Below are 11,417 nucleotides of genomic sequence, written 5' to 3' on the forward strand. Positions count from 1 at the left end.
ATAATAAATACATCTTTTTTTTAAAGTATACACTTTGGCCTTGGAGTGAATACATTTATATTTATATAATATCATAAGTAACATTTTTTATCAATATTTATATATGTAGTTCAAGATTAATGTATTTATTTTATTTTCCTTGTACGTAAAGTAAAATTGAGATTTCTAAAGTAATCCTTACGTAATTGTTTATAAAGTAATCGTCTTGATTATTTTAATTATATTTCTTGAATTATTAAGAACCAAAATAAATTAACACGTTTAATGTTATTCAAATTTTTTCAGTAATATTATAATAGCCAAATACTCAGTACTCACAATCAGTTCAATTATAAAGTCATCTGGTGATTATTTTTTGGCATAATTTAAAAAAATGTTCTCAAACATATTTTCAAGTGTTAATTCAATAAGATAAAACATATAAACATGTATTCACGATATACATAAGTATACAAATAACTATCAATACAAAACATATAAGGAATAATACCTGTAAGAACTAAAAACACATTCAATATATATATGTAGTGAAATTAGTGATATACAGGTGAATATTCACACGTACAGATAAAGTTAAGCTAAAAATTATAGTAAAATAATAATATATGAAGTCAATAATCAATAAATTAAACAATTTTGCTCCATTACTTAAAGGAATTGATGACATATTTAAATTAATATGACATTTATCAGGTGTCAAGTAAAGGAGTGTATGCTTACAATTTTAAATAGTTACATTGTAGTAATATTAGACTTAAATTACTTCGGTTTCCTATACAAGTGAGTTATTATTTGATCTATGATTTTCGTATGTCACTAACCATTGGGTTCCAAATATTTCCTTTTCTTTTTATTCTTATTGCCTCTTGTCCGTTCTGTTGCTCTTTTTATTTCTAACAAGTATTATCCACAAGTAGTCAATCAGAATGATCCTTTATATGGAATGTATGAATTCGAAAATGACGGCACATTTGGCGCACCTAAAATAAATGTTTATTCTCCATTTATTATTAAATCATTGTAGAATTCTAATAACATAATAAAAATGTAGACATACCACACAGGTACCATAGTGAATGTGGGCAAGTAAGGATAAAATTGATACAAAGTACATAGATTTAAGATCTATTTCAGGCAAGACAAATGAAAGAATAGCTGCTATTGTCACCGGTAATAATATCCATGGCAATATTTCACATCTAGTATTGCTCATTTGAGACACAATTAAACGACACTGTAATGTATGAAAAATAGCTTATTTAAATGTCTTTATAAGCAAATATTTTTTCATACATTTAAAAAAAAAAAATTGATTTCTAAATTTTATAATACAATTTGTAATATTATCAAATTATACATAGTATAAGATATATATATATATATACAGATAAGTAGTTTTTGTTCACCAAAATATTAGATTATAAAAACATATTTATCGATTAAAAACATATTTCTTGTTTTTATTATACAAAAGTATTATTTAATACTGACTTACGCATATATTAGAAAAAGTAGTGCCAATGGCAAAATATATGATACGAGGATCTTTTTCCAATACATTTTGTTGTGAGAATAATATCCAAAGTGTAGAAATCATAAATAATAATACTAAAGGCACCAATGGTCTTATTGCTTCTGGAAATGTTCTCATTTTTCCTGTCTTATCTCTATATGATCTATAAATTAATAATAAATATATTGTAATAAGTAAAGTTAATCATTTTTAAACAAAGCATATTAAAAGTCAGTTATACTAACTTGTATATATTCCAAAGTACAACTGGTAAATTTGATACAAGGGCACTAACATATAATAACATTTCAAACATTATTCCTGCTGATATTCCTCCTGGCAAGTAAAATTTCCATGCTTCATGACCTCCTACGCTGGTTAGGATAAATACCAAGATAGTTGCCTAAGATTAAAAAAACATACTTAAATATTATGAATAATAAGATAATTATAAAATATAATGCAATAAAAATTTATGAACACAACCAACCAACATAGATGCATCATATCCCCAAGGAAGGAATAGCACACCTGTATTGTATTTCTCCCAGTGACTTAAATAAAAATTAACAAATACATTCCAAAGTATGAAATACATTCGTAACGGGGAAACACTATGATCTGTCCTTCCAAAAACTGAGTACATACAAACAGTGATTAACATTGCTGTCCAACTGTCCAAACCATGATCAAACAATTCACCCAAAGGCCCAGAAGTTTGTGTACGTCTTGCTTGTTTTCCATCAATACCATCTAAATATAATTCAAATTACTATATTATAAAATTGATATAATATAATTATTGTAACGTATAATTATAACTTAATATAAGTTAAACAATATAGATAATAATTATGCTTTTTATATATTATGTATTGTTATTGAAAATGCATATAGTTAAATTTACTATTTTATAATATATTTATTTATGTTTATAATTAAACATCCTAAATAAATGTCACATTACTTCCTGGAAATATAATATAATTTCCTACTTACCAAGTGTATATGCCATAAAGATATTAAATGCAGCTATTGCAAATACCCAACGAGGTATAGAAGAATATTGTGAATGATCATCGCTTGATGCATAAAAATAATAATCAAATGTTGCAAATACCACAAAATTTAATACGGTAAAAAGAAATCCAGAGAACGTTAATACATTTGGTGCTACCCACTTTGGACAATACTGGAAAAATTAAAAATATGACAGGGATATTTTTTCTGTAAATTGTAAATATGATTATATAAAAGTAATACAAAATTTATACCTCAACAACTTTATTCCAAAATGGATGCATAACATACACACTAAGGGGACTCGTATCCAATGAGCTATACTAAAAAAAAAAAAAAGAAAAAAAAATAAAAACAAATGTAAATATATATATATTAATATGAAGATGTACAATTACAAATCTCAAATTATAAAATCTAATGAATTAATAAAACAATAAAAATAATTACGCATAAATATATTTTTATTTATTTCAGTTATGTTTATTAATCATAACTATATTTGTTTTTTTTATATTGATTTACTGTTTTAATTTGTAATATTGTGTTTATTGAAAGCGTATAAAAAGATACAAAAAAAATAGTTATAGAAAATAATCACTTACTTTATAATTTTCAAAACCAGTCAAATGTTCTTCCGATAAATATTCTGTTTCGAGATTCATTTTTTGATACATCATAAGATAAATCTAACCTTTATAATTCGAGTACTTTATTTTTGAAATATTTAACACCTGTTGTATTAGTTTGTAAATATACATGAAAGATTTAGTTTTTAATACCAATTATTCCAACCCTTCCTAAAACAATTTAAAATGATATATATTGTACATAACAGCAATCTTTTATATAGCGCCCATTCATTGTCGTTGAACAACGGAAATTTAGTATAGATTCTCTATCTTAAAACTATTGACAAATTCATGCGCCTCTGTAAAGATAAATACAAACTAAAGCGAACACGCGGGTTATTCAAAACACATAAAAATAGAAGCATAGTATCAGCAGCAATGCTATATGATACGATAGTTAGGTAAATAAATTAAAATTAGGATTAAATAAATTTGAGTTGTTAATCGTTTTCATATCTTAAGATATCTGAAAACAGTAAAAAAAAAATGTTCAATTAAATTTATCGTTATTTATTTTACATTAAAACATTTAATGTAAAAAGAGGCCAAAATTTTATACAATATTGTACTTAAACTCTCTTAAATTACATCAAAAGCAATATATACCTTTATTATAAAGATAGAAAATTATTTAATTATTTTTAACAACCTTTTTGTTACTATTTAAGAAAGCTGCATCATTCAATAGAAAAATGTATTGTATTATATTCATTAAATTAAATTTTATGATCAGTTATATTATTTTTTTATTTCTAAATAATATAAAGTTGTTTCATTTTCTAGATATACATTGATAATATTCAACTTTATGAAAAAACTGATGTATTCTACATAACAAATATTCATGTAATATTTAAATCTAAAATATAACACATAAAAAAAAGATAAAAGCTAAGAAACCTTTAACTCTCTAAAGGTCATTTAATTAACGTTTATGCTTTTTGGATTTTCGCTTACTTTTTGAACTTTTATGTTCTTTATGTTTATGTTTCTTTTTAACTTTTTTTAATTTCTTTGTTTTATGTAATTCCACCCACTTTCCTTGAAAATCTTCTACGACTTTTGGTACTATGACGCTTTTACAAATAGGCCTTGAAAATTCTGTACTTCCAGTAGAATCTGTCAAAATATTTCCATCTTTGATCAATCTTGAAGGAAGCATCGGTCCATATACTTTCTCCGGTAATGGCATTTGTAGCGTATCACAGGTATTAATTTCGTAATTTTGTTCAATGATAGTCTGTGGTTCTAATTGCAAACTCGTTCCTTTTTCTTTGATATTACTCTCAATATCTTCTGTACTGACATGTGTCTTTTTTACAAGGTCCTCAAGATCCAATTTGGCAAAAATGCCTCTAGGTGGTGACATATTTCTTGATATATTAACATCATTCGAAGAATCACCAATCAACACTGACTTTACAACTTCGTTATCGATATTTTCTTCTATCTCTGTTTCTGATTCTTCACTACTACTGAGAAAAATTGCTCTAAAAAGATCTTTTTTTTCTTCTGAATTCTTTTTATGAGTTATACTAGTCTCTTTGTGTTGAGATTTTTCAATGTCTGCCAAAATTTGATGTTGTTCTATATTTAGCATATTATTTTCTTCATTAAGAAATTCTTGTTCAGTATTGCATTTCAATAATTTTGTTGAAGGTACCTCATGGACTGTTTTGCCAAATATTTTTTCATATGAAGCTTCAAAATTTTTCATTTTTTCTGACATTATTTCTGGTTCCTGATTTTCAACAGAAGTCTTATAGTACGTGGAAGAAGGAAGTGCATTATCTTTTATGAATTCATCTTTATATGAGGTAGATGCCTTATTATCTATGCCTTTGCCAATTGTGTCAGTTACTTTTAAAAATCTGGAGGATACATCTAAATCTAATGAATTAAATACTGAAAACCTCGGTTTCTTCTCTATTTTAGTTTGTATACAACTATTTCGTGGTTCAGGAATATTAAATCTTTTACATACAATACCTGCAGGTTGCCATTCATTTATCTCTCGAGTTAGTTTTCCAAACATTTCCATCTTGGCAGCTTCATCTTTTTGTTTTTCTAAACTATCAGTTATATTTATTATATATTTATTTGAGTTATTTATATCATTATCATTACTTGATTCTTGTTCAATTGATTTAGTTGCTTTTTTAAATTCAACAAGATCTAAATCTTTGTCTGATTTAATCGTGGAAAGTGATTGTATGCTATCAGATTTATGTTTATCATTAGTTTTTAAACAAGTAAGTTCGTGTTCAAATCGTTCTTGTTTATTTTGATCAGTTAAAACTGGACTTTTATAAATTTGGTTATTAACTGATTCTACATTGGCGAATGAAGAAGAGCTATTTAAATGTGTTGGTATATTTAATAATCCAGAAGTGATTTGTTCTGTACCTGTGACACCACCACTGACAAATGTTTTTGTATTTAATTTGCCCATCCACATACTATTTACTTGTGTTTTTGGTTTTTCAACTACTTTTTCACTATTTTTTGCCTTTTGATTTTCTGATGAATTCAATGGTTCTGATATTGAATTATCAATAGGCATAGAAATTGTAGAATTTAATGTTTTTGCAGTTGTGTCAAGTTTTCCTTGAATTGCTGTATCAGTGAAATTAACGTCTTGCAAGATTTTAGCTCTTTTTATAACATTAAGGCTCTTTTTCTTCTCATTAATTGATTGATGTGGGATAGGTGGGAAAAATCTACTTTTCCTGGTAATATGAATTGCGCAATAGTTTTTTGGAAGACAAGGCAATGCAAAAGTCTTTCTATAATTTAATTTATCTTTTGCTTGTACAAATCCTTCTATACAATTGCTTCCATTGTCATTTGAAATATTATCCTTCGACCATCTTGTTTTACTTTTGCGTTCTGGTCCCAGTACAGAATCATATCGGGACATATCTTCTCTTTCATATATATCCTCATCATCTGCTTCAAAAGCACCAACTCCAAATGCATGTCCAAATATTGGAAGGATTTTATTATTGCTTTGATAATTATATTCTTCGTTAATTTGATTAGATAATATATTTTGTCTATTTAACCCACTATATCCAATACCAAAGTAATTATCTTTTCCCTTAGATCTATAAAATATAAAAGTTTAAAATAATAAAATCGGTAAAAAATAAATATAATTATAACTATAAAATTATATTTACTTAAAAGGCTCATAATCATCAGGAGCAAATGTAATATTAGGTGTTTCATCGTCAGAATCAATATTACTATCAATTTCTTTTTCTTCATTTTTAGGTAAGGAACAGCCATATACTTTAATTCTTTCAATCTGTTGTTTTGCTTTAATCTTCTCTTTCTTTGTAATCCTATTTCCTATTCCTTGTCCTGGTTTCCAACCCATTTTTTTCAGAAGAGCAATACCAACTGTTTCTCTATAATTTTTATATCATATTGAAATAATAACGTTTATACAATGGTTTTGTTTTATTTATATATTTTATGTATAATTATAATCAATTTTAATAACCACTTACCTGACAGGCCTCAAAAGTTCTTTTAATACAGGATTATATGACAGAGATCGATTATTAATTATTTCAGTTCTTCCTCGTTTTGTACCTTTTTGTCCATGATACTCGTAGTCACTATTGGCTCTAATACCTTTCGGTGCTATGCCAAATATGCTTACATCTTCTTCATCCATAAAATCTTCTGGTTGTTGTTCGATTGTTTTTGCTTTACTACCTCTTGAGGATTTAAACTGTTGTGGTTTCCATCCATCACGCGTTCCAACAGTATTAAAATATCCCGCAGAAAAACCACCGGTGAAAGCACCATGAAATCTACGTCTACCTTGCGCGTCATATGCATATTGATCTTCTACTGTCACAGCTTTTTTCCTTGGTAAATTTTCTGTAAAATTCATTCAAAATTCAAGATATAAACATCCGATATATAAAAAATTAAAATCATTTATAATACCTTCATCTAAAGGTTCCAAAGGTATACCAAAAGTTGCATAATTTTCGTCCTCAGAATCACTCATTTCTTTTTAAGTTTATATATAATACAATGCTTGAAGTTTATAATAATTAAATAAAAACTATTATTTAACCCCGAGTACACTTTGTAAACATAATATCATGGAGGTTATGATGCATGTCAGTGATTTCATCGTATACTGTCATATGCTCCGATTGATACTCTACCAATACCAATATATACTCACATACATAGTGCGCGCGCATAATTGATCGATATCGACTTTTGCAAATGATTTAGATACATTCATATATACGAGATGAAACAAATAACCCAATTTTTATTTGGATAAACAATTTATGTACTTATATAATTTCATAACAATGTTTTTTCTCTGCATAATACTAATATGAATTATATTAAAAGATAAATACTAATATTTTTAATAAAATTGTAATTTAAAAATGTGTTTGTGAAAATGTGTAATAATTTATTTTCTTTAAAGTTATTATAGTGTAATTCAAATTATAAAATATCTTTGAAGAAACATTAAAACAACTGAATTTTTATGATAGTAGTAGTCAAGAAATCAGTAAATGAAAGTCAAGAAATATACATCAGATTTTATTTATATAAATTTATCATTATTAGATGTAACTTATTAAATATGGATAGTCATGAATTATTTATAAAGCTGTATAATAAGTTGTTTAAATAACTATTGTAACAATTTCTAATAACTAATCTTGTAATATCCTAAGAATTATTATTATTATTGTAGTATATAAAAATAGTTGTAATCTTGTCTATTTCTAATTACTATTATTGACAAGTGATTTATTATGTTTATCCCGTTTAGCATTATGATAAAGGTAAGAGTGTACACGCAAGCTATTGCTGTTTTTATATTTATTGCCACAAAGCTTACATGTAAGACTTTCAAGTGGACCATGAATATAACGAATATGTAATTTCAAATTTTCTCTGCGTGTAAAATTACGAAGGCACCAAGAACATGAATAAACCCGCATTAATTTACCCTTTTCCATGCAGAATGTTGGTCTAATTTCTGAAACTAAACGCTGTGTTGTTTCCAGGGATAATGTACTACTAGAATTAGCTTTGATATATCTATGCTTTTTGTCACCATTAGCTGCATCATATGTCAAATTTTTATGTTCTTCTATCACCATATTAGTCAGACCTAATACATTTATACATACATTATTAATAGACACATAAAAATAATATACAAAATAATATATAAACAAAATTTAACAAACTGCAAAATTTTTTCAATCCAAAAATAAGCTATTAAATTGATAAGAATTGAATTATTCTTAGTGAAGACATATAGTGAAGACTTTGAAACAATATGTGATCCAATTGCTGAATATGTTTACTTTTAGTTTTCTCTTTTCTTACAGTATGGAAAAATTAATGGAACTATTCTGTATTCAGGAATTTTTCACTATTAATATTTTCATAGCATTTTAATTAGTATTCGAATTATTCATAGAATTAATGATATATACCAAGTTGTAACACATACCAAGAGATTGATCAGCAGATTTTAATTGCATATCTGATTTAGAATCTGAAACATTAAATAAAATTCCAAGCATCAAATTCGTTTATTGCATTAAAACAATTATGTATAACATAAATTTTAATTCCGGTATAATTATACATGTTTTTCTATTACCTGATTTATGTATATTCTCAATATTACAAAATACTTTATTTAACATTTGTGATTTATACATTGCTTTTAAATCCATATCATTTATATAATTTGAGGATTTATATTGTATTTTTTTTGTGTGATTTATGTCAGAAGTACAATCAAATGGTTCCTTTGTAGTCTGAGTGTCAATATTTTTATACGTTTCAATAAATAATGTTCTTTGTGGACTATAGTCTGTATGAGAAACTAATTTTGTAGTATAAGGAATTTCATTTGATATATTTCTTTCCATAATATTGAAACCCTTCATTACAGAATCTGAAGGAAGAACTGTATTTTCTTTTTGTACCAGTTTACATTTCAAAGATTCTGTTAATTTCTCACACTGATAAATATCTTCTATGGAAGTAAGATGATTTTCTCTATCTCTTTTTATATCAAAATAACAATCCATTTCTTGGATATTATTATCCAATATTTTGTCTTTTTTCTAAAACCAAAGAACAATAAATTTATTGCTGTAATGTTTAATCAAAATAACATACCTCATCTCTTTCTGTGGTTAATCCTTTTATCTGCAATATTTCTGCTACTTTTAAAAAATTGCCAATATCCTCTTGTTTAATATTAACTTCGCCTTGATATATGAATTGAAGCATAGCAGATAAATCATGATAATTGACATCTTTTAGTATTACAATTGGGTGTTTATAAGAATTTTCCTATAGCACAAATTAATTATTATGAATATTTAAGAAGCTATAAATAGTAATCAAAAAAGATTTTTTTATAAATATTTCTACAATAATGATATACCTTAAAAAGCCTATTAAAATAAGTACTACAAACTGATAATATCAACTTATGTGCTCTTAAAATTTTGCCTTCAGCTATTAAAGTTACATCAACAAGTTGTTCATCAATTAATAAAGAATATAAACTGGAAGATAAATTTCTCGAAAAACTATTCCATATTAAAGAGAATTGTTCTCCAGGCATTGTTGCTGTAATGAAGTAATAGAACTTTTTAAAAAAATATGTAATTACATAGGTATCTAAACAATTTACTAATAAAAAAACAGTATTATATAATATCATTAATATAACATAAATGATATTTAAAAGATTATATTATCCAAAAATAAGCGTAGTACCTTAAACAAATAACCCATAAAAATTACAAAGTATTTTGGAACTTGTTCTTCTATTATGTATGTATACATGTAAATATATGTGTATGATTAAAAGCATATGATAATTATAAATAACACATAATAACACATTATAGTCTTTATTCTCATTTGAAATATTCTTTTTAGAATTTAATAGTATCTGGAATTCTATTTATTATGATCTTAAAGTAAAATTTGATAAGAAGATTAAATAAGAAGTAAGCATTTTGTATCACGCAATGGAAGTGTAAGTACAGTCACTACTTCGTTCGCGTCAATTTCGTTCGCGCCAAGTTTAAAAGATGTATAATTTATATAGATTGTAAACTTCAAATTGTAAATTTTAAAATAAATAATCAAAAATTATATAAAAGTTACAACTTCGGCATCGTTTAATTATAAATCAAATCTAAATAAAAATATTTAGAAAAAAAAATGTTATCGATAAAAAATTTAAAAAACATCTAATACACAAAAAGAGTATGTTCTCTCCGCAGTTTTTTCTGTTCTAAACCTCTGCCTGTATATTACTGGGATTATGATTTTATGACGATAAATTCAAATATATTTTTTTTATAACTACTAAATTGCTTTTTGTAGCATAAATAAAGTATCGAAACTTACAGATTTTTTTATAAAACAGAAATAAATGATACATATTAATAAACCCTTTAAAATAAAATTAAAAAAATAGATGTTTTTCATTATTCGATCATAATTCTAAATTATTTAAATATAATTAATAATATATAATTATAATGCAAAAGTGATTACCTTATATCTTATTCGTTGAACAAAACGATTATCTTTACTTATAAGGATATAGAAAACAAATAAATAAAAAAGATTGATAAAAGTAATATGTATAATAAAATTTCTAAATGGATTATTTCTTCGTATTTTATATAAAGTTTTTATACTTCAAATTGTTGATACATTCAAAAAATATTGTTTTCTATCACATGTTAACACGATGTATATATGTATTTTATATTCATACAACCAAAACAAAAAAGAGTATTTTCATGAAATAAAAATGGTAATCGATTATTTGTAAAAATTTTGTAACATTTTAAAGTGTGACCTTAATGAGCCAAATACTTTGGTTATTACATATTTACATGAGTTAAGTCATATAGTTTTGGTGTAACTGTATCACAAAAATAAGTAGTCTTTAATATTAACTTATCTAATTTAAACAGAACTCACTGTTTAATACATGATATTTATATGATATTATGGTATTTATATGATAAATTTAGTAATGATTGAATATAAACACAAATAATTATATTGTATCACGATATATTTAAAAATATCTTTTCTATTATCAAATTTAAATATATCTACCGAATAAAAAGAAGTTTTATTAACAGTTGAATGTGATTTAATAATTATGTTTAAAGATAATTTCTTTAAATAATCGTATT

The 11,417-nt window shown here is 25.1% G+C and overlaps 3 protein-coding genes across 4 annotated transcripts; all 3 read right to left on the minus strand.

Annotated features, from left to right (window-relative positions):
* Window positions 1–45: 45 nt before the first annotated feature.
* LOC118448215 (ethanolaminephosphotransferase 1) lies at window positions 46–3,420 on the minus strand. Of its 2 annotated transcripts, none has more exons than XM_035881230.2 (8): window positions 3,139–3,420; window positions 2,788–2,851; window positions 2,513–2,705; window positions 2,004–2,266; window positions 1,759–1,916; window positions 1,496–1,676; window positions 1,058–1,234; window positions 46–980 (listed from the first exon to the last, which is right to left on the minus strand). In XM_035881230.2, the coding sequence occupies exons 2-8, from the start codon at window positions 2,815–2,817 to the stop codon at window positions 918–920; spliced, it is 1,065 nt and encodes a 354-aa protein (XP_035737123.2). In that variant the 5' UTR covers window positions 2,818–2,851; window positions 3,139–3,420; the 3' UTR covers window positions 46–917. The 2 variants fall into 2 exon arrangements, with proteins under 2 accessions (XP_035737123.2, XP_035737116.2); XM_035881223.2 differs by having other exon boundaries at window positions 2,788–2,856.
* Window positions 3,421–3,954: 534 nt separating this feature from the next.
* Window positions 3,955–7,462, minus strand: LOC118448206 (G patch domain-containing protein 1 homolog). The gene is made up of 4 exons (XM_035881210.2): window positions 7,129–7,462; window positions 6,681–7,059; window positions 6,348–6,578; window positions 3,955–6,272 (listed from the first exon to the last, which is right to left on the minus strand). Exons 1-4 carry the CDS (start codon window positions 7,190–7,192, stop codon window positions 4,091–4,093), a joined length of 2,856 nt encoding a protein of 951 aa, XP_035737103.2. The 5' UTR covers window positions 7,193–7,462; the 3' UTR covers window positions 3,955–4,090.
* Window positions 7,463–7,764: 302 nt separating this feature from the next.
* On the minus strand, window positions 7,765–10,624 carry LOC118449265 (uncharacterized). The gene is made up of 6 exons (XM_035883644.2): window positions 9,970–10,624; window positions 9,632–9,819; window positions 9,361–9,537; window positions 8,834–9,305; window positions 8,681–8,725; window positions 7,765–8,332 (listed from the first exon to the last, which is right to left on the minus strand). The coding sequence occupies exons 2-6, from the start codon at window positions 9,812–9,814 to the stop codon at window positions 7,941–7,943; spliced, it is 1,269 nt and encodes a 422-aa protein (XP_035739537.2). The 5' UTR covers window positions 9,815–9,819; window positions 9,970–10,624; the 3' UTR covers window positions 7,765–7,940.
* Window positions 10,625–11,417: the final 793 nt, after the last annotated feature.

The sequence above is a fragment of the Vespa mandarinia genome, chromosome 8 (genome assembly GCF_050613455.1).
Source record: "Vespa mandarinia isolate Hongniang chromosome 8, ASM5061345v1, whole genome shotgun sequence".
Classification (NCBI taxonomy): domain Eukaryota; kingdom Metazoa; phylum Arthropoda; class Insecta; order Hymenoptera; family Vespidae; genus Vespa; species Vespa mandarinia.